A 23686-nucleotide genomic window follows, 5' to 3' on the forward strand; every position below is an offset into this window, starting at 1 on the left:
TTCGCCATATCTTTAAGGCTAAGCTAATCCTATAATAGTATTGTACATTATAAACAATCTCCCTATTTTGAAACAACCCTTTTCAAGTTCCATCTTCAAAGAAGTATGGACAATCAGATCATACAAATTTCTTCGTAGTGACATAAACATTTTATACGGTGATGCAGGTCAGGGGCGGATCCAGCCATTTTAAAAAGGGGGTTCCTAATACATGATAAAAGGGGGGTTCCAACCACATGTCCCCATTCAGTAGATTGGTCGTCCAAAAAGGGGATTCCAACCCCCGGAACCCATCCACCGCCACTGCAAGGACTTTCTATACTAAAGTATAGCCTAGAAAGCCCCTGGGTGAGGCAAGCTTCGCTTTTTAGAAAAAAGCTTTTACTTGTATTCTTCTTCTATATATGTTTCTCCTTCCGATTATGGAGATCCTCAATGGACATTATGCAAGTTAATAAAAACTTAAATAGTACTTTACTTAAAGTTTTCCACAGTTAACTTTTTTTTATCCACTGTAGAAACTTTCGGAATTTCAGTGCTATTCCAAGTTTTCTTTCGATTTTCAATTATTTTGGACTTCCGGATAAACAAAAACATGTGATCAGGAAATCGTGATGTTCAAAGTTATTGAGTCTGGTTTTTCTGCTTTAAAAAAATATTTCCTGCTTTTTCTGCTTGTTCTTGTTATAAAGTCGTCTTCAGGTATACCTAATTCGTTTTAGAATAATTTGATTATTGAGATTTTCATTATCTAAAGTTCACGTAAAAATTAAACCTTGGCTTTTGGTTGATTTGTTTAGGTATCAGGTCCGTTCGCGCCCAAAACATTTTCGCACCCTACACGTTCGCACCTCGCACGTTCGCACCCAAGGTACGTTCGCACTCTACACGTTCGCGCCCAATTTTATTTCACATTCCATTTGAATAGTTGGAAAATTATGATTGTTGTTTAAAGTTGCTTTGGTTGCTAATGGAACATGTCATAACAAAACATTTAATTAATCACTTAGAAAAAAACAACTTATTATACGACCTCCAGCACGGCTTCAGACACTCTAGATCATGTGAAACACAACTTCTATCTTTCATACAAGAACTGGCTTCAAATTCAGACAATAACACCCAAACAGACCTTGTAATTATGGACTTTGCCAAAGCCTTTGACAAAGTCCCACATCAAAGACTCTTATACAAACTACACTTCTATGGAATACAAAATGAAACACTTAACTGGATCTCTGCCTTTTTATCAAACCGCACACAAACAGTTGTCCTGGATGGAGAGTCATCAGACGTTGCTCCAGTTACTTCTGGTGTCCCACAGGGAACAGTTCTGGGTCCAGTTCTTTTTCTGGTTTACATAAACGACCTACCAGAATATTTGAAAACCAGTAAACTCAGACTGTTTGCCGACGACAGCATCATTTACAAAAGCATCAAATCTAAAGAAGATTGTGATAGCCTTCAGGAAGATCTTGATGCTGCTGCAAAGTGGGAAGAAGACTGGCTGATGGCTTTCCATCCAGACAAATGTACAGTTCTCACAGCCTCAAATAAGAAAAATACAATTAAAAAAGACTACATCCTTCACAGTCATACCCTAGAATCTGTCTCCGCAGCTAAATATCTTGGTATAACACTGCAATCTGACCTAAAATGGAACCAGCATACAAACAACATCATTGGCAATGCAAATAAAAGTCTAGGATTTCTAAAAAGGAATCTAAAAACATCAATCACAAACATTAAGTCCCAGGCATACCTAGCACTTGTCTGACCAAAACTAGAATATGCTTGTTCGGTTTGGAACCCTCATACTGCTGAACAATGCAATAAACTTGAGATGGTTCAACGTCGGGCAGCTAGGTATGCCTGCAATCGTTACCACAACACCAGTAGCGTTACAGACATGCTCAATACCTTAAATTGGCCTACCTTACAACAACGCAGACTTAAAACTAGACTTATAATGTTCTATAAAATTGTTCACCATATTGTCGCCATACCATCAGATTTACTCATACCAACAGACAATAGAACCAGACAATTCCATCCACAAACTTACAGACACATACTTACTTTTAAAGACTGTTACAAATATTCCTTTTTTCCGTTTACTATTACACAATGGAATGTACTACCTCCAAAGGTACAATGTAGTACTTTCTCCGACCTTAAATATTTTTAGAGAACAGTTGACACCTACTGTTCTCTACAATATAAAACAGTAAACCTAGTAGTTATGTAAATAGTTTTAACCACATGTCATGTTAATATTTGTTTATTTTTGGCACTTTTCTTTTGTAAATATTTATTTATTATTATCCTACGCATGCGCAGCAGTTAGTAATCATCAAAAATCTGATGGATAACTGGATACCATAAGAAGAAGAAGAAGAAATACTGAATGTATTTATAGCTTGGTATGAGTAAAACTTTGAAGATTTTAAATGAAAAACACTTGCATGGTCCCTTTGACCTGAAACAATAACACAATTAAATATAGCAATACACTATTATAACCAAAACATGATAACATTTATTCAACACAGAAGAAAAAAAGATAGTCAGAATCTCCTTTCATTTTAAAACAAGTCAATGAAACAAAGTTATAGCAATACACTAACCAAAACATGATTAAGAGTTATTCAACGCAAAATAAAACGTTGACAGAATCTCACTTTATTTAGAAAGGATTATTAATTTTTTTAACAATACACTACTATCCAAAACATGATTAAGATTTGTTCAACACAAAAAAAATGCTGTCTCACTTTATTTTGAGACGATGACACCAATTATACTTATAAGAATACACTTGCCAAAAATTTGATTACAAAGTTATCAAACACAAAACCAATTAAAATTGGGCGCAAACATGTAGGGTGCGAACGGACTTTGGGTGTGAACATGTAGGGGGCGAACATGAGTGGGTGCGAACGTGAATGGGCGCGAACGGACCCAGATTCATTTGTTTACCACACATAAAAACTAAATTACAACTCAGAAATTTTAATCGTTGAACTATGGGTCAAACTTTGGAATCATCCAGCTCTTAAATCAAAATGACTTAAGGGATTATTGGAGCAGCTTTAGTTAGTGTTTATATGTAAATAATTTTGGTGGCAAAGGGGGAATAACTCTATTTGATACTTGATACTTCAAACTGCACAGCAAATTGTATTGTCATTCCAGACAGAGTCACACAAGCTGGTTTGTCACACAAGCTGGTTTGTCACTTTTAATGAGGAAATGGTTTTAACAAGTATATTTGTATAGAGGTGTGGAAATACTGTGCCTGACTTGTACTTTTGACCACCTTGGCAAATTATTCGCGGATGACAGCCTACTCTTTCGTATATAGCCAGATGATGAAAAGAAAATATGAAATGACAAATCTACCCACACAAGAGACAGATTATTCGATCTAATTCTTTCGTACAATCACCAACCAAGCAGACAGTGAACTTCTTCAAAAGAAGTTATCAGCATTGGAAGACTGGGAAAACAAATGGCAGATGAGTTTTAATGCAAAAAAATGCCTTGTTATAAGAATATCACCAATAAATCGACCAGTGATACAAACATCATACCAACTACATGGTCATACTCTAGACACAGAGGAAGCAAGTAAATATCTTGGAGTAACCATCAGCAACAATCTAACATGGGATAAACACATAGATAATACAGTAGGCAAAGGAAATAGAACGTTGGGATATATACGTAGAAACCTCAAAAGCTGTACAAAACCTGTAAAGCCAGCTGCATATGTATCCATGGTAAGACCTGCAGTGGAATATGCAAGCACAGTATGGGACCCAACCACCCAAATTATGGGTGTCACAAATATGTTAAAATATCTAAAGTGGGAAAGCCTCGAAGAACGGAGGAAAACAAACAGATTATGCATGCTATTCAAGATCCATCATGATCTTATAGACATACATGTAGACCGTCACCAATATTTGACCCCGAATGATATTCGGACCAGGGTAAAACTGCTTCTTCCAAGAAAAAACATGTACAGACATCTATGACCAATCTTTCTTCCCTAGGACAATCAGGGACTTGAACAACCTACAAACACCTGTTACAGCAACCACCACCGTTGAGGGATTCAGAGCTGCCCTAAAGACATGCTCTGAAAGGAAGTAGGAAAAATTAGTTGTAAATAATTTTAATTGTATATTTTTGCAAACGTTTTAACTGTAATTTGTAAATAGCCAAGAGAAATCTTGCCCCACACTGCATAAAGTTTTCGTGCGTAACCAATATCATTCAGCTTTGAATCTGGTTCCTTAATTACCTGGAAGAAGAAGAAGAAGAAGATCTTGTCAAATTTGCTAGTGGAAGAGTAATAAGAAATAATCAGGATAATAGATAAGCTTTATTTAGAGTCAGCATAGTATACAAATAACAAAATAGCATAAGCTCTCATGAGCTTTTAACCGACATTACAAATTACACTTGTCCAAATTCAATGAAAAAAACATATGGAATTATTATTCTCACTACTTTTAAATGGTTAGTTATACACAATGTATTTTTCAAGCTAAAGAAAACAATAATGAACACCTGAAAAACCAAATATTAAAAGTCAAAACATATGTTTTAAAATAAAATGTTTACTTTAGATAGTTTACCTTGTGACAATTAGATTTTATAAATTTAGATAGTTTAACATGTGACCAGAGAAGTTATGGACAGGGTTCTTATGTGTGTGTTTGTAACTCCACCTACTGTGACAGAGTAGAATCTAATGTTATTATTCCTAAAGGCAGATATACTGTGTACACTTCAAATAAAGATGGATATCGTCTTCATAAAACCTATGGCCAGTTTAATTCCACCCCTTCTACAACCAACAAAGGTAAAATACAATTTAATTGATTAAGTTTTTTTAGCTCACCTGGCCCGAAGGGCCAAGTGAGCTTTTCCCATCACTTGGCGTCCGTCGTCGTCGTCCGTCGTCGTTAACTTTTACAAAAATCTTCTTCTCTGAAACTACTGGGCCAAATTAAACCAAACTTGGCCACAATCATCATTGGGGTATCTCGTTTAAAAAATGTGTGGCGTGACCCGGCCAACCAACCAAGATGGCCACCATGGCTAAAAATAGAACATAGGGGTAAAATGCAGTTTTTGGCTTATAACTCAAAAACCAAAGCATTTAGAGCAAATCTGACAGCGGTAAAATTGTTTATCAGCTGGGACAAGATCCCTAATGCGCCTTGAAATGAGGAACTCAAAAGTCACGTGTAAACAAAAATTCTCTGTGTAGTGATATTTGACACTTTTCTATGATAAACAAGTGACTGAGCTTAACTATTTGAGTTAATTTAGAAAGTAGGGGAACACAGAATAAATGTGTAAAATCTATGGAGCTATTAAATGTGTTCAAAGTATTAAAATTTCAAAGAACTTTTTGTGTTAAAAATGGGATTATTTACCATGAGGAGCCGCATCACAAAAGGATACTCGGGGTTTGCTAATTTACGGAAAAAGTAATCTCACTTCGTACCCCGAAAATTTAACCACATATGTCAAAATGTCTCAGCTTCGAAACGAGCCATCACACATATCCAAGTTAACGATATGGACTGAGCAACAGAAGAAAACGTAACCATTACGGCCTATGGAAAAACTAATGCGCATCTGTACCCAATTTAGAAGCTCAATTCCAGAAGTTGTCGGACTGATTTATGGATGATTTCACCTGTACACCACCGAAAATGATGGTTAGTATTTTTTTATTTATACCTAGTTATCATAAATGGTTTAAGATAAATATTATTGATAAAGATCAGCAAAAACTCAAGGAAATTTTCGCTTTTAAAATACATTACTGGCACGGGCTGAACACTTTTTTTAGGCACAATCATAACTTTGTTTACCTATGAGAGATCCCAAAGGAATTTGTTTGCTACATTGAAAAGGCAAGAAATGACTTTTAAATATTATTAAATTGTAAGTAAACATGACACAATATAGTCTTTGTTATGTAATTATCACTCTGGTCTACAGGAATACCTGATAATCAAGGGAGATAACACACTTCATACGAGTAAAGTGAGATACATCATCGCATGTGGTTTTAACCAATGATTTGACCCCTGGTCAGTAGATATCATATGCATAAAAAACAGAAAAAACATTTACATGCTTTAAGAAAATCATGAATTATTATTTTTAATGCACATGAGCAAAACAAAAGATATTGTCATTTCTCAGCACTGAAAAAGGGGGAGGGTCAAACTTTTTTGAAAACAATATTTCTGCACCTATTCAATTATTAAGCTAGTTAGCTACTACCCATTGCTTCTAATACAAAAGGTTTAAATGAAGGTGGCTAAGCCACAAGGGAGAAGCATTTGTCTTTCTTTGTGATTAAACTTTCAAGAATAAGATTTTTCTCTCTCAATAATACTTATGTATTTAAATCAAATGATAACAAAGCCTGAGTATTTTTTTTGTCTTATTTCAGTTCCAGACGTATCATTATTTTCAACCTGAGATGGCAAACTAGAGGTTTTAAAAAGTCCTGAATAACTGGTAAGCATTTTGTTTTATTAGGCAAGCTCTAAATTGTTTTTTTATGATATTTATGCAATTGAAATTACAGTTGGTATGTTAAAAATATGCTAATATGAAAACTGTTGCTATGGTCTTGGTATTAAATGAAAAGGCTTAGTTACAGATCGTTACGACTCAATATTTCGAGTTAAATCTTGCGGCAACTGTTTCTCATGTAACACTGCAAACTATATTTAGCACTACTTTGATCTGTCGTTATTTAATGACGCCATTACACATGTGATGTCACAATGTTTCCGTTAAGACCTCTTGTGGATTTCTCACTGATAAAAGGTTTTCACTGAAATACATGTAAAAAACATTTTTTTCTCAAATAGAATTATGTGAAAGGACAATTTTTGAAAATTTGCACTATATTGTACTCTAATTATATGATATGGATGATTTCCAAGTAGTTTAGAGTGGTTTTAACAGTATTAAATACCAGATTTCCACTAGTAAGAATAATTATTTTGGTGTTGTTTTTTTTATACAACCTTCATTTTTGCATAATTTCTCTGTCAAAATGCACTTTAAGGCACAAGAAAATTTTGTAGAATGCTTTAACAGGGTCTGTGTATTGTAATAAGAGGTTATAATCAGAAGTTTTGTCCTTGTTTTGACTAGTGAAGGTATTCTGGAAGAAATTACTGATACATACTCATTGTATTCAAAATAAATGAATATAGCGACGAAAGTGTCATTGCCTTATAGTGCTAAAACAACTTTATTTTTTTTCAGAAATGGACAAAAATACACAGATTTATTCAGAATGTTATACCGATGAAGATCACATAAAAATATTTGGAAAAATCAGAAGTATGGATTTCAATAATTTAGAAGCTCAATTCCAGAAGTTGTCGGACTGATTTATGGATGATTTCACCTGTACACCACCGAAAATGATGGTTAGTATTTTTTTATTTATACCTAGTTATCATAAATGGTTTAAGATAAATATTATTGATAAAGATCAGCAAAAACTCAAGGAAATTTTCGCTTTTAAAATACATTACTGGCACGGGCTGAACACTTTTTTTAGGCACAATCATAACTTTGTTTACCTATGAGAGATCCGAAAGGAATTTGTTTGCTACATTGAAAATAGTCCAGCCCTGGCCTCAGTGACTCATTTTTTTTAATTTTTTTTTTTTGTTGTCACTGAGTCCAGCTCGCCCTCCATTACCTTCAATGGTGCAAGCTCCCGGGTAGATTACCCGGGGACGATAGAGACAATGCCAGAGCGCTCAAGTAAGAAAAATGTATCACAAATGGTAAAACTTGATAAAATAAACAAGTTGCATACCTGAAATGCTTGTACACTATATGGAAACTCATCTTAACAGAAGGAAATCCCTTGCAGTCGGAGCTGTGGACATCTTGTTTACATCAGTAACGCTATATTACGGAACGTGACGTTTCTACGCTATAACGTTAGACGAAACGAATTCAATGTATCGATACAGATTTTCAACGTTTAAACTCGTTAAATCAACTATTTTGCACCTCAAACTATTTAAACGCGGACCTTATGGCACTGAATGCTGCTGGTAAATTATGACACTTTAAATCATGTTGATATATACAAGTACACACCCGTGATATCGCGGGTCCGTGACTGAATTAAAGTATATAATTATGCCTAAGCCTTATTTTAGTAATTGGTATTGTCATCTGATAAAGTCATGTCGATTATAAGATACACAGTTTTCTCTGCTTTCAAATCTTTCTGTTTGAACCCGTCGACCTTGAACTTATCAATTATTGAAAATATTAATTATTTGCAAAACAAAAGGTCCAGGCTATCCAGGAATGGGGTATTTTTTAATCAACAGCATTGTCCTATATTAGTTATCTTAGAAAGTCTTGCTGGTTGCTGAATAAAGCTACAATAGGGAACAATTTGACAATGATTGAATTTAGTAGTGTCAGCCCTTTGATTATGACCCGTGTATATAGCAAAATCCTAAATACACCGTTTGGTGGTGCGCCTGTCAAATGCGGAACGTACAGATAAGGTAATAGCTAACAGGTGAATATACTATTGGTATCGGTATCGGATTAGACCCGGAACTTGTTAATTATTGGCAATATTAATTAAATATTAATGGAAAACAAAAGGGTCTGGAGTGGTGTAATTTTTAATCTACACCATTGTCCTATATTAGTTATATATAGAGTTGAATTCTTTGATTTGTCGTTTTTACCCGATGACGGCTGACAAATTGGACCTCGTAATTTTAGTATTATAGATGTGTACCTTCTGTTGTTCAGATGAAGTTTACTGATTGTGTTTTTTTCTTCAGTTACCGGCAAGTGACAGAAAGTTCAAACCAAATTAATCAGTTTTAACTTTTCCACATATCATGGTTCCTTTCAGTAAATGACAGGACAATTATTATAATAAATTTCTTCATTAATTTATCATCACACTTTTATTTATTTAACAATTTTTTAATCCCGAAATTCCATGAAAATTCCCGAATATTTAATTTGGGGTTGCCGTACGGCCAACAGGCGGCTCTGTACGTCCATTTCCTTGCGATAACATATAATATATCAACCTTTTTGAATGTGAATTAATTGTTACTTATGACAAAATGAAGAACAACTTTAATACTGACGATTTTCATTTTCTCTCATTTTTTGTTTTAAGTTCTTGTTAATACTTCAACGCGGTAAGTCTTCTTTTTTTTTTCTCAAGCAGCGAATGATAAGTCTGAAATTGTTTTTCACTTAAAGTCTTTTATTAGTGTATTCAATTAACATTAAAATTTAATGCAATTTAATACATTTTTCTTTCTTTCAAATTAAAGAAACACATACCCGCTATTAACATATGGACCAAAATAAAGTATTTTGGATGGTGATTAATCATTTTCCAAGTCCATTTTCCAAAATCGTATCAGGGCCAGACCATCTCCGTTAACATTCGGATTGAATAATTGTTAGAAAATAAAAGTGTTATGATTAGTTGATGAAGAGATTACATATTGTCCCGTCATTGACTGAAAATTTACGAAGAAACGGAATAATCGTTCGAATTATATTAGATTCTATTTTTTTAGTCCTAGAAGATATGACCAACTATGAAAACATTCCTTAACAGGTGTGAATGGTTTTTTTACCCGCAGAAATGCAGCAAGTTAATTATGAAATCATTAGAAAATAAAAATTCTTTTTGTTTTGGTAACTATGTGACATTTTTAACTGTTAATTTCCCTAGATGCAGAGTGTCGGCAGATTTGTTGCAAAACGTAACGGTTATTTGACATTGATTGCTTTATCGTTTTCCCCGGAATATTCTGCTCATTGTTATCATTTTTAAATATTCTATTGATACCTACATTTGTGAGCATCTGCAAGATTTATCTATATATATACATACATGTATATATCTTCTTATGCATTACGGACTGAGTTTTAACACTTTATTTTTATTCTTGCAATAACTTCTCATTTATATTCTTGCAAAAACTTCTCATTTATAATGCACGTCGTATCCCTATGAAATTTTGTTTTGGAAGAAGGAATTTAATTTATAGAAACTCAGGTTGATGTATGAAAATCCGGGAATTGTAACCCTATTAATGCAATTTCGTTAATCCCATCCGTTTGAATATGATCACAAAAAACACCGATAGAAAAATAGAAAAACAAAATTTATTGGACTGAAAGAATACGAATTGAATTAGGAAAAAGCAAAACACAAGCAGACGTTGAAACTCATGATCATACAAAAAATAGTTGTTAGCATGGAATGAGAAAAAAAATGGTTATTGTTCGAATAACTTTCCCTGTATTCCAAGTAAAAACAGTCTCTGAAATTCATTGTTCTGTACAGAAGAAATCCGATATAGAACCGATATAGTTTCTGGATTTTTTTTAGTGTTGGTGTTTCTTTGTGTGAATAAATGGAGATATGGGATATACAATAAGATAGCAAAGGCTATGCAATTAACGACATCAAAACCATAGACATTTTTCAGTTTCCTAGTACATATTTGTTTAAGTCGTTAAACTTCTAATTGAACTTCTGGAGAAAAATCAAACCATAATGAAATCAGGAGATGTGGTATAGTTGACAATGAAACAATTTTCCACCAAAGACCAACTGACGTACATGATAGCTTGCTAACATTGGTACATTTGATAACACCAGTTTATCATTTCACTACACTGCATATTCACTGATACATGAATTGTCACCACATTCCTTATAAAATAGCACCATCATATTGTTTTGACCGTTCTGCAGTCCAATTTGCACTGGGTATATATAGGTTTCATATATACGGCTTATCTATTAGGACGGCAGTCTTTTAAATTTTGCACTAAAGCTGCGTATATCGTCAGGTCTATTTGGAAATGACAGCCACAGGTTGCTGGATTTGGCATTATGATACATGATATAAAATAACACGCAGAATACAGACTCCGGCTTACATGTCGTACATGCACAATTTTAAACTGGAGTGTTTTACTTATATAGAGGGTGCATATGTTAGCGTAATTTCATTCCACCGTGTATTTATTCCGGGTATCTGTTTTTCACTAGAGAATATTGGAAGTAAAAAGTGTCACGAGTGTCGATCTTGGTATCGTTGTTTTGTTTATATTGACCGGTTTATTGTTTACATATACATTTATGGGTTGAAATTAGGGAACCAGTTTAATAGTCCTTCATTACTGAGTAAAAATATAAATTTTTCGTCAATAGACAAGTTATAAAATTGATCGTTGTTTTACTGCTTCATTATACAAAATATTTCGAAGGTCTGCATATAAAGGACATAAAGTAACTACATGTTTCTCATCTTCAATTTCGTTTTTACACATAAAACAACATCTTTCATTATTGGCTTTTTCTCATATCGTCCTGTTTCTATTTTAAGTGGCGCAACGCCACTTAAATTTTGCATAAGCACTTCTAAATTTAATAGATATATTTTGTTTTAAATATAACTCTGTACAATATTGTTATTTATATCGCTTATAAGTACGAAGCTTGTTAACATTACTCTGTGACAAAATTTTTGTTTGCCATTCTGCAATATATTTATTAAATAAAACATTTTCTATCTGTAGAACAATTTTCTTTATGCAGCACACTATCAATACTAGTATACAAATCAAAGTTACAATCTTTAAGTTTTTTTCATGACTCTATTACACCAGTTTTTCTTATTATTTACAGCATTTTTATGTGACCATTTGAAAAATTTATAATTTATTCTGTCATTGGTCATGGCACTACATCTTGCCCAATGCCTAAATACACATGTCCATTGTTTTACACTAGGAGGTCTCCAGCCCATGTCCCCGTTAATTTCATCATTTGGCGTATACTTGCCAACACCTATAAAAAAAAACCTATATCTCTGTTCTGGACAGCGTTGATACAAGAAAAAGAACGAGTGCCCCAAATGGATGCAGACCAGACCAGAGTATCAAATAATGTTTTAAAGGTACTGTGCTAGAAACCACAATGTGCTTTACATTTAACAATTAATAAACTTAGAGCTCGACTGGCAGACCCTGCTACAGTTTTAGCCATAATATTATGATGAGTGGTGGATATTTGGAACTGGATCCGGATTAACCAACCTTTTAAATTCTGTTGATGGATAAAAAGCAATATGCGAATTTGTCGCAAAAATTGACGTTTTCCTATAAAATTACAAGACCAAAAATGGTGACCCAAGTTTTTATGCATACAATGACTTATACTGATGTAACTCGATTCAAAATACAAGTGTGCCAAAAAGTTTAGAAATCGGGAGATATGCCATTCGGTATCGTGTTACGAGTTTAAACGTTGAAAATCTTTATCGATACATTGAATTCGTTTCGTCAAAACGTTATAGCGTAGAAACGTCACGTTCCGTAATATAGCGTTACTGATGTAAACAAGATGTCCACAGCTCCGACTGCAAGGGATTTCCTTCTGTTAAGATGAGTTTCCATATAGTGTACAAGCATTTCAGGTATGCAACTTGTTTATTTTATCAAGTTTTACCATTTGTGATACATTTTTCGTACTTGAGCGCTCTGGTATTGTCTCTATCGTCCCCGGGTAATCTACCCGGGAGCTTGCACCATTGAAGGTAACGGAGGGCGAGCTGGACTCAGTGACAACAAAAAAAAATTTTTTAAAAATGAGTCACTGAGGCCAGGGCTGGACTACATTGAAAAGGCAAGAAATGACTTTTAAATATTATTAAATTGTAAGTAAACATGACACAATATAGTCTTTGTTATGTAATTATCACTCTGGTCTACAGGAATACCTGATAATCAAGGGAGATAACACACTTCATACGAGTAAAGTGAGATACATCATCGCATGTGCTTTTAACCAATGATTTGACCCCTGGTCAGTAGATATCATATGCATAAAAACAGAAAAAACATTTACATGCTTTAAGAAAATCATGAATTATTATTTTTAATGCACATGAGCAAAACAAAAGATATTGTCATTTCTCAGCACTGAAAAAGGGGGAGGGTCAAACTTTTTTGAAAACAATATTTCTGCACCTATTCAATTATTAAGCTAGTTAGCTACTACCCATTGCTTCTAATACAAAAGGTTTAAATGAAGGTGGCTAAGCCACAAGGGAGAAGCATTTGTCTTTCTTTGTGATTAAACTTTCAAGAATAAGATTTTTCTCTCTCAATAATACTTATGTATTTAAATCAAATGATAACAAAGCCTGAGTATTTTTTTTGTCTTATTTCAGTTCCAGACGTATCATTATTTTCAACCTGAGATGGCAAACTAGAGGTTTTAAAAAGTCCTGAATAACTGGTAAGCATTTTGTTTTATTAGGCAAGCTCTAAATTGTTTTTTTATGATATTTATGCAATTGAAATTACAGTTGGTATGTTAAAAATATGCTAATATGAAAACTGTTGCTATGGTCTTGGTATTAAATGAAAAGGCTTAGTTACAGATCGTTACGACTCAATATTTCGAGTTAAATCTTGCGGCAACTGTTTCTCATGTAACACTGCAAACTATATTTAGCACTACTTTGATCTGTCGTTATTTAATGACGCCATTACACATGTGATGTCACAATGTTTCCGTTAAGACCTCTTGTGGATTTCTCACTGATAAAAGGTTTTCACTGAAATACATGTAAAAAACATTTTTTTCTCAAATAGAATTATGTGAAAGGACAATTTTTGAAAATTTGCACTATATTGTACTCTAATTATATGATATGGATGATTTCCAAGTAGTTTAGAGTGGTTTTAACAGTATTAAATACCAGATTTCCACTAGTAAGAATAATTATTTTGGTGTTGTTTTTTTTATACAACCTTCATTTTTGCATAATTTCTCTGTCAAAATGCACTTTAAGGCACAAGAAAATTTTGTAGAATGCTTTAACAGGGTCTGTGTATTGTAATAAGAGGTTATAATCAGAAGTTTTGTCCTTGTTTTGACTAGTGAAGGTATTCTGGAAGAAATTACTGATACATACTCATTGTATTCAAAATAAATGAATATAGCGACGAAAGTGTCATTGCCTTATAGTGCTAAAACAACTTTATTTTTTTTCAGAAATGGACAAAAATACACAGATTTATTCAGAATGTTATACCGATGAAGATCACATAAAAATATTTGGAAAAATCAGAAGTATGGATTTCAATATGGGACAAGATCCCTAATGCGCCTTGAAATGAGGAACTCAAAAGTCACGTGTAAACAAAAATTCTCTGTGTAGTGATATTTGACACTTTTCTATGATAAACAAGTGACTGAGCTTAACCATTTGAGTTAATTTAGAAAGTAGGGAACACAGAATAAATGTGTAAAATCTATGGAGCTATTAAATGTGTTCAAAGTATTAAATTTTCAAAGAACTTTTTGTGTTAAAAATGGGATTATTTACCATAAGGAGCCGCATCACAAAAGGATACTCGGGGTTTGCTAATTTACGGAAAAAGTAATCTCACTTCGTACCCCGAAAATTTAACCACATATGTCAAAATGTCTCAGCTTCGAAACGAGCCATCACACATATCCAAGTTAACGATATGGACTGAGCAACAGAAGAAAACGTAACCATTACGGCCTATGGAAAAACTAATGCGCATCTGTACCCAGGTCAAGATCTATCTGCACTCAAATTTTCAGATGAATCCGACAACCCGTTATTGGGTTGCTGCCCCTGAACTGGTAATTTTAGGGAATTTTTGCTGTTTTTGGCTATTATCTTGAATATTATTATAGATAGAGATAAACTGTAAACAGCAATAATGTTCAGCAAAGTAAGATTTACAAATAAGTCAAATGACCAAAATGGTCAGTTGACCCCTTTAGGAGTTGTTGACCTTTATAGTCAATTTTTAACCATTTTTCGTAAATCTTAGTAATCTTTTACAAAAATCTTCTCCTCTGAAACTATTGGGCCAAATTAATCCAAACTTGGCCACAATCATTTTTGGGATATCTAGTTTAAAAAATGTGTGGCGTGACCCGGCCAACCAACCAAGATGGCCGCCATGGCTAAAAATAGAACATAAAGGGTAAAATGCAGTTTTTGGCTTATAACTCAAAAACCAAAGCATTTAGAGCAAATCTGACATGCGGTAAAAGTGTTTATCAAGTCAAGATCTATCTGTCCTGAAATTTTCAGATGAATCGGACAACCTGTTGTTGGGTTGCTGCCCCTGAATTGGTAATTTTAAGGAAATCTTGCTATTTTTGGTTATTATCTTGAATATTATTATAGATAGAGATAAACTGTAATCAGCAATAATGTTCAGCAAAGTAAGATTTACAAATAAGTCAGCATGACCAAAATGGTCAGTTGACCTCTGAAGGAGTTATTGCCCTTTATAGTCAATTTTTAACCATTTTTTCGTAAATCTTAGTAATCTTTTACAAAAATCTTCTTCTCTGAAACTACTGGGCCAAATTAAACTAAACTTGGCCACAATCATCATTGGGGTAACTTGTTTAAAAAATGTGTGGCGTGACCTGGCCAATCAACCAAAATGGCTGCCACGGCTAATAATAGAACATAGGTGTAAAATGCAGTTTTTGGCTTATAACTCAAAAACCGAAGCATTAAGAGAAAATCTGACAGGGTTTAATTGTTTATCAGGTCAAGATCTATCTGCCCTGATGTTTTCACATGGATCGGACAACCCGTTGTTAGGTTACTGTCCTGAATTGGTAATTTTAAGGAAATTTTGCCGTTTTTTGTTATTATCTTGAATATTATTATAGATAGAGATAAACTGTATACAGCAATAACGTTCAGCAAAATAAGATCTACAAATAAGTTTGCATGACCAAAATAGTCAATTGACCCCTTAAGGAGTTATTGCCCTTTATAACACAAACACAAACACATCACTATCACCAAAACACAATTATGTCATGAATTTATCCGTGTCCATTGTTTAATATGCACAAACCAAGGTGAGCGACACAGGCTCTTTAGAGCCTCTAGTTTCAACTGTTTTTATTTTGAAAAAAAATAAATTGTAACTTTCCTTTTATATAAACATGATGATTTTTGGGACACTGAAGTAACTTGAAAATGTAAGCCAAGGCATTTAAGAGCTACAGGTTAATTTTACTCCATTTTTTTCCATGCCGAAAATGAGAAAATTTAATAAAGAAACACAAGATTTTTTAATCTTAGATATCATTGATTGATGTGAGTCTTTTTTGTAAGATATTTATTGTTTTCAAAGAGATAAAAGAAGCTCATTAATTGTATCAATAATTTTCTAGGCTTGCCTTTTGCATTCAGACAGGTGTACAAATGTATCTCACTCATACTGTCATGACTACTATTAAGTAAGGGTATTTGGTATGAATCCAAATGATGTGGATTTAAAGCTGCTTTCTATATTTCATGAATTTATAGTTAACTTATGTTCTGCACTCTGAAGTCAAAACTCAATGAGAACTGGTAATAAAAATAAAATACATGTTTATCTGTATAATCAGATAGTTTTGCACCACATATAATTTCTTACAATTCAAAACCAAACATTTTGCCAAAAATGCCAACTAAAAAATAATCTTTTGAACAGACATTTTGAGGCATAGAAAATAGGAAAGGTTATGAAATCGTCTACATAAATATTTTCTAAAATTTTTTACCTTGCATTAGATCTATCTAATACATGTAATTATAAAATGTTTTAATTTCACAATCAGTTTTTCAAAATCAATCATAGCTGACATATTTATCTAAATCTTTAATTTTTATTTAACCAATCTGAGATACATGTGTATAAGCATGCTGACTTCAGAACAGTTCATATCTATTTAAAAGCAGGTTAACTTTCATAATACCCATTATTAGAAATTTTTATTACTTGTATGCTAATTTTCTTTATTCCAATGTCAATCTCTCTTCTTTTATTAAGTTGAAAGAAGTTAAAATGACCATATATATAAATGTATATATTTTGATTTATCCATGTTATACTAACCAAAAAATCTACATGTATTTATGATGCAGGAATATTCACTATTAATAAAAATGTGACGTACCAGACCATGATTGGCTTTGGTGGAGCATTCACTGACGCTGCAGGGATTAACATTGCTAGCCTGTCAACTGAAGCTCAAGAAAATCTACTCAAGTCTTACTATTCTCCTGAGGGTGAGTCAAAACAAGAAAATCTACTCAAGTCTTACTATTCTCCTGAGGGTGAGTCAAAACAAGAAAATCTACTCAAGTCTTACTATTCTCCTGAGGGTGAATCAAAACAAGAAAATCTACTCAAGTCTTACTATTCTCCTGAGGGTGAGTCAAAACAAGAAAATCTACTCAAGTCATACTATTCTCCTGAGGGTGAGTCAAAACAAGAAAATCTACTCAAGTCTTACTATTCTCCTGAGGGTGAGTCAAAACAAGAAAACCTACTCAAGTCTTACTATTCTCCTGAGGGTGAGTCAAAACAAGAAAATCTACTCAAGTCTTACTATTCTCCTGAGGGTGAGTCAAAACAAGAAAATCTACTCAAGTCTTACTATTCTCCTGAGGGTGAGTCAAAACAAGAAAATCTACTCAAGTCTTACTATTCTCCTGAGGGTGAGTCAAAACAAGAAAATCTACTCAAGTCTTACTATTCTCCTGAGGGTGAGTCAAAACAAGAAAATCTACTCAAGTCTTACTATTCTCCTGAGGGTGAGTCTAGATCTGTTGATTGTGTTAATTGAAGACACTTTGCAAGTATTGTTCTTTACTTCTGAAGTTTACTTATTTAAGTAAGCAATATCTTACAAATTAAGATATTTATCATATATTCAACTGTTCTCCTTATGGTGCCATGATACTAGCCTACTTCTGAAACTAAATTTACTCATTTTTATACGACCGCAAAAATTTTAATTTTTCGTCGTATATTGCTATCACGTTGGCGTCGTTGTCTTGCGCCGTCGTCGTCGTCCGAATACTTTTAGTTTTCGCACTCTAACTTTAGTAAAAGTGAATAGAAATCAATGAAATTTTAACACAAGGTTTATGACCACAAAAGGAAGGTTGGGATTGATTTTGGGAGTTTTGGTCCCAATATTTTAGGAATTAGGGGCCAAAAAGGGCCCAAATAAGCATTTTCTTGGTTTTCGCACTATAACTTTAGTTTAAGTGAATAGAAATCTATGAAATTTTGACACAAGTTTTATGACCACAAAAGGAAGGTTGGGATTGATTTTGGGAGTTTTGGTTCCTAGTTTAGGAATTAGGGGCCAAAAAGGGGCCCAAATAAGCATTATTCTTGGTTTTCGCACAATAACTTTAGTATAAGTTAATAGAAATCTATGAAATTTAAACACAAGGTTTATGACCATAAAGGGAAGGTTGGGTTTGATTTTGGGAGTTTTGGTCCCAACAGTTTAGGAATAAGGGGCCCAAAGGGTCCAAAATTGAACTTTGTTCGATTTCATCAAAAATTGAATAATTGGGGTTCTTTGATATGCCGAATCTAACTGTGTATGTAGATTCTTAATTTTTGGTCCTGTTTTCAAATTGGTCTACATTAAGGTCCAAAGGGTCCAAAATTAAACTTAGTTTGATTTTAACAAAAATTGAATCCTTGTGGTTCTTTGATATGCTGAATCTAAAAATGTACTCAGATTTTTGATTATTGGCCCAGTTTTCAAGTTGGTCCAAATCGGGGTCCAAAATTAAACTTTGTTTGATTTCATCAAAAATTGAATAATTGGGGTTCTTTGATATGCCAAATCTAACTGTATGTAGATTCTTAATTTTTGGTCCTGTTATCAAATTGGTCTACATTAAAGTCCAAAGGATCCAAAATTAAACTAAGTTTGATTTTAACAAAAATTGAATTCTTGGGTTTTTTGATATGCTGAATCTAAACATGTACTTAGATTTTTGATTACTTACTTACTTATCCTCTTTGCTCCGATCTGAGCATAAGGTCAACACAAGTCCTCGCCACTCTGTTCTGTTCTTTGCCATTGTTTCTGCCTCTCCCCATGTCATCTTTAGGTCTTTTAATTCATTCTCTATTGTCCTCCGCCATGTTGTTTTGGGACGTCCTCTTGGTCTCTTTCCCTGTGGTGTCCATCTAAGGGCTGTTTTTGTTATGCTTGAGTTTTCCTTTCTCAAAACATGTCCAAGCCACCGGAAGCGCTTCTGTGTTATCTCGTCGATTATACATGACGACTCTGTCATTTTTAGTAGGTTGGTGTTCGAGATGGTATTAGGCCAAAATATTCTGCAGATTTGTCGGAGGCAGCTGTGGTGAAATGAAGAAAGTGCCCTCATATCTGCTTTCGTAACTCTCCAACATTCACTTCCATACAAAAGAACAGGTTTTACGTTGCTATTGTATAATTTGATTTTTGTTTTTCGGCTGTATTGCTTTGATCTCCAGATGTTCCTTAGTTTTTGAAATGATGTTCTTGCTTTTGCCAATCTGTTTTTGATGTCCTTTTGTGTAGAATCTTTAGTGCTGATGACTGTGCCCAAATAAATAAATTTATCAACTTTTTGAATTTCATTTCCATCAACCTCTAGTTTTCTTTGAGATGAGGTGTTTAATCTTATTTCCTCTGTTTTCTGTGTGTTGAGTTGGAGTCCGGTTTGGCTTGCGAAATGGCTGAGTCTGTTGGTCTTTTCTTGCATATGATCATGCCGAGATGATAATAAGGCAATATCATCTGCAAAATCTAGGTCTTCCAGAGATTTTTGATTATGGGCCCAGTTTTCAAGTTGGTTCAAATCAGGATCAAAATTATTATATTAAGTTTTGTTCAATAGCAAGAAATTTTCAATTGCACAGTATTCACCAATAGCAAGAAATCTTCAATTGCATAGTATTGTGCAATAGCAAGAAATTTTTAATTGCACAGTATTGCGCAATAGCAAGAAATCTTCAATTGCACAGTATTGTGCAATAGCAAATATTTTCAAATACTCAGTATTGCGCAATAGCAAGAAATATCTAATTGCAATTTCAATTGGAGTTATCTTTCTTTGTCCAGAATAGTAGTTGAATCAACTTAAATCTTTGTTTTATACAATACAGATATATAATTAATATTTCAATTGGAGTTATCTTTCTTTGTCCAGAATAGTAGTTGAATCAACTTAAATCATTGTTTTATACAATATACAATGTATATTCACTTTTTCTACCAACTGATAAATTAAAACAATCTTTACCATTCAGTGATAACAAGCACTTTATTTTACATTTTAATATTTTATGATGTATTTAAATGAGTAGTTATTGTTGCAAACTCCATTATAAATTTGAATTGAGATCAGTTTTGGAAAAAGGGAAAGGAGGATGTGAAAACAAATGGGGGTGGGGGGTTAAATTTTTCTCATTTCAGATTTCATAAATAAAAAGAAAATTTCTCTTCAAACATTTTTTTGAGAGGATTAATATTCAACAGCATAGTGAATTGCTCAAAGGCAAAAAATATATTTTAAGTTCATTAGACCACATTCATTCTGTGTCAGAAACCTATGCTGTGTCAACTATTTAATCACAATCCAAATTTAGAGCTGAATCCAGCTTGAATGTTGTGTCCATACTTGCCCCAACCGTTCAGGGTTCAACCTCTGCGGTCGTATAAAGCTGCACCCTGCGGAGCATCTGGTTTACTTTAAAACCAGTTCAGTCATCTCAGGACTGTTTACTCTTGGTACATTTTGTAAATCAAACCTGTGATACCTTAATTTCAACCTTAGTAATAGTTGATGTGTACAAATGTATAACAACATGTTTGTGTCTTCATTAAAATAGACTGCCTTGGATTTCTCACAACAAACCAATGCCATAAAACTTTATGATTACCAGGAAATTTTGGTGTGTGACTGAATAAAAAAGGATGTGAGACTTGACCCTCAGCGCAAGCAAATTAAAAATAGAATAACAAAACATCAAATTGGAATAAGTCTTAGATGTCAAGTTCAAATAAAGATGTGGTATGGTTGTCAATGAGACAACTCTCCACAAGAGACCAAATGACAAAGAAATTTAACAACCATAGGTCACCATACAGCCTTCAACAATGAGAAAAGTCCATACTTCATAGCCAGGTTATATAAGATAAAAAAAAACTTAAATATTGAATAGTTTTTGAAGGAATCCAAGTCTACATAGCTGATAAAGATTATATCTATGTAGACATATTGATTAAGTTGACACTTGTATAGTTACCTTAAATTAATCATTCTAATTTGAATTTAAATTTATTGTTGTACATGTATATTATTTTTGAACAGGTATTGAGTATACTGTGGGAAGAATACCAATGGCTAGCTGTGATTTTTCAACACATCCATATTCCTATGACGACCATCCTGGAGATTTTATGTTACAAAACTTCTCATTGGCTGTTGAAGATTTAAAGTATAAGGTGATTGTTTTAAAATTTAGATACAAAACAACAATTTAATGTTTTTTAAAAGAATGGAAGTATATTAATATGTTCCTGAATAAGACATTGTTTAAATTATGATTTTTGTCTAACAAAGATTTGCTAAAGACACAACCTGTTTAAATTCTTTCCCATATAAGATGGATAAGTTTAAGGTTGGGTCTTTAAATGTTAAATAAAATTAATACATCATATTCTGTCAAAGTGAGATAGTGATGAAATTATCCAAAAAAAATGAACGTTCAAAGTGATTTGTTGTGGGTATGTTAACAAATGAGTGCACTTATAACTGTCATAAAAAAATAATATTTTCATAGAGGGGTGTAAAGGGGGGTATCTACACTGAAGAACGCAAAATAAAATTGCCATTTCACGATGAACGAACAATTAGAAATTTCTTGCACATTGATCTTTTTACCGATTTCACAATATCCTGTTGTTTCTGAAAATTTAGGAAACCAGTTTTGGTTTTTATTTAGATTCCTTACATTATAGCAGCTCAGAAAATGAACAAAAGAAACCTGACTTTATTTGGAAGTCCTTGGAGTGCTCCTGCTTGGATGAAAGACAATCAAAATATGACAGGAAAGGGAAGCTTGATAGGGCAACCTGGAGGCAAATACTATAAAACATGGGCTCAATATTTTGTTAGGTAAGAAAGTCAATATATATTTTTGGTACAAGATGACTTCAATATACAAATTTAAATACAGACATCTGGCTATAGTTTAAAAATGATCATATATTGATTTACGCAAAAATTCCTACCCATTCATATACTGTATAAGAATATCACAACCCATTATTTCCCAGCTATCATAACATCTTGAAACACATAATTCATATTATATAAAAAGATCAGAACACAGTTTTTACAGACATTTCTGTAAAAAACTGTGTTCTGATCTTTTTATAATATGATACATACTATACACTCCCCTTTCAAAGGTATTTTCCTAAGAATGTACTTTTAGAATGTGCCATTGCTGCTCCAAATCACAATGTGGTCTCTCTCTATATAAAGGTGTACACTGATGTGCTGCTGGTATGGGTCACCTTTTTGAAGTGCCAAATATATCAATGGGGTACAATTTGACAGATATAATATATTTATAATAATGGGTTAGAATTTATGTCCATCTTCAGTTAGCAATAATTTGGAATTTTATTTTAATGATTTATTAGTATGTTTCACTTGTAGATTTTTACAAGAGTATAGTAAACATGGCATTGATCTATGGGGTATAACAGCACAGAATGAACCTTCAGATGGAAAACTTCCTAATTTCAAGTTCCAAGCTATGGGATGGACAGCTGCCCAACAAAGAGATTTCATCGCATTAGACTTGGGACCAGCTTTGGAGAAAAATGGCTTTCAGTATATCAAGTTAATGATATTAGACGATGCAAGATTCTTATTACCTTATTGGGCAGAACAGGTTTGGCATTGAATTAACAAAGAATTTATAAAAAAAAATTGAGACTTTAGAGACAAAAAGATTCCAGCATAATTTGTTAATGATTCTGTATGGTGCAATGTTCTTTTAACCTTGTAAAAGGTTTGACATTGAATAAATGATGAATTAAATGAATAAAATTGAGAATGAAAATGGAGAATGTGTCAAAGAGACAACAGCCAAAGGCCACCAATGGATCTTCAATGCAGCGAGAAACTCCCGCACCCAGAGGCATGCTTAAGCTGGCCCCAAAACAATAATGTATACTAGTTCAGTGATAATGGATGTCAAACTAAACTTGAAATATACACAAGAAACTAAAATAAAAATCATAAAAACTAACAAAGGCCAGAGTCTCCCGATTTTGGACAGGCGCATGAACACTATGTGTTCATTTACTTTCATAGATAAAGTAAAACTTGCATGGTTTCGTGGAAGTCTGCTTAACAAACCTATTGAAAATTTGTCATTTGTTGAAGATTGCCCTAGTCACAACAGGTTGTACGATTTTTTTGTCGTGGAAGATCTATAAAACAGTTGTCATGCAAAATGGTAAAAAAAAAATTTCGAGTGGTCACATCAGCTACGATATGTCGATGATGGTTCCATGATGGGTACAAGACAGAAAAAAAAGAATTGTAATTGTACTGTAGTGGGTTTGTCACAAGTCAGTCTTGTGACAGTCGTGAGACAGTTGTACGACAATCGTGAGTTGTTTGTGGCTATTTTTTAGGTTTTTATGTGACTT

At 33.4% G+C, this 23686-nt stretch overlaps 1 protein-coding gene and 1 long non-coding RNA gene across 4 annotated transcripts in view; both read left to right on the forward strand.

Moving 5' to 3' along the window:
- Positions 1–578: 578 nt before the first annotated feature.
- LOC143073462 (lysosomal acid glucosylceramidase-like) overlaps positions 579–23686 on the forward strand; it is a 30954-nt gene continuing 7846 nt past the window's right edge. For both annotated transcript variants that reach the window (XM_076249026.1, XM_076249027.1), the window contains exons 1-6: positions 579–702; positions 4676–4873; positions 17079–17222; positions 21327–21460; positions 21961–22133; positions 22683–22920. In XM_076249026.1, coding sequence (XP_076105141.1) covers positions 615–702; positions 4676–4873; positions 17079–17222; positions 21327–21460; positions 21961–22133; positions 22683–22920 — 975 coding nt within the window. In that variant the 5' untranslated portion in view covers positions 579–614. The remainder of the gene's footprint in view (positions 703–4675; positions 4874–17078; positions 17223–21326; positions 21461–21960; positions 22134–22682; positions 22921–23686) is intronic.
- On the forward strand, positions 5213–14359 carry LOC143073463 (uncharacterized). Of its 2 annotated transcripts, none has more exons than XR_012977506.1 (5): positions 5213–5741; positions 6488–6555; positions 7318–7484; positions 13320–13387; positions 14150–14359. It is a non-coding gene; the product is annotated as an uncharacterized LOC143073463 (long non-coding RNA). The 2 variants fall into 2 exon arrangements; XR_012977507.1 differs by lacking the exon at positions 5213–5741 and adding an exon at positions 5903–5939.

This window comes from Mytilus galloprovincialis, chromosome 4 (genome assembly GCF_965363235.1).
Source record: "Mytilus galloprovincialis chromosome 4, xbMytGall1.hap1.1, whole genome shotgun sequence".
Taxonomy (NCBI): domain Eukaryota; kingdom Metazoa; phylum Mollusca; class Bivalvia; order Mytilida; family Mytilidae; genus Mytilus; species Mytilus galloprovincialis.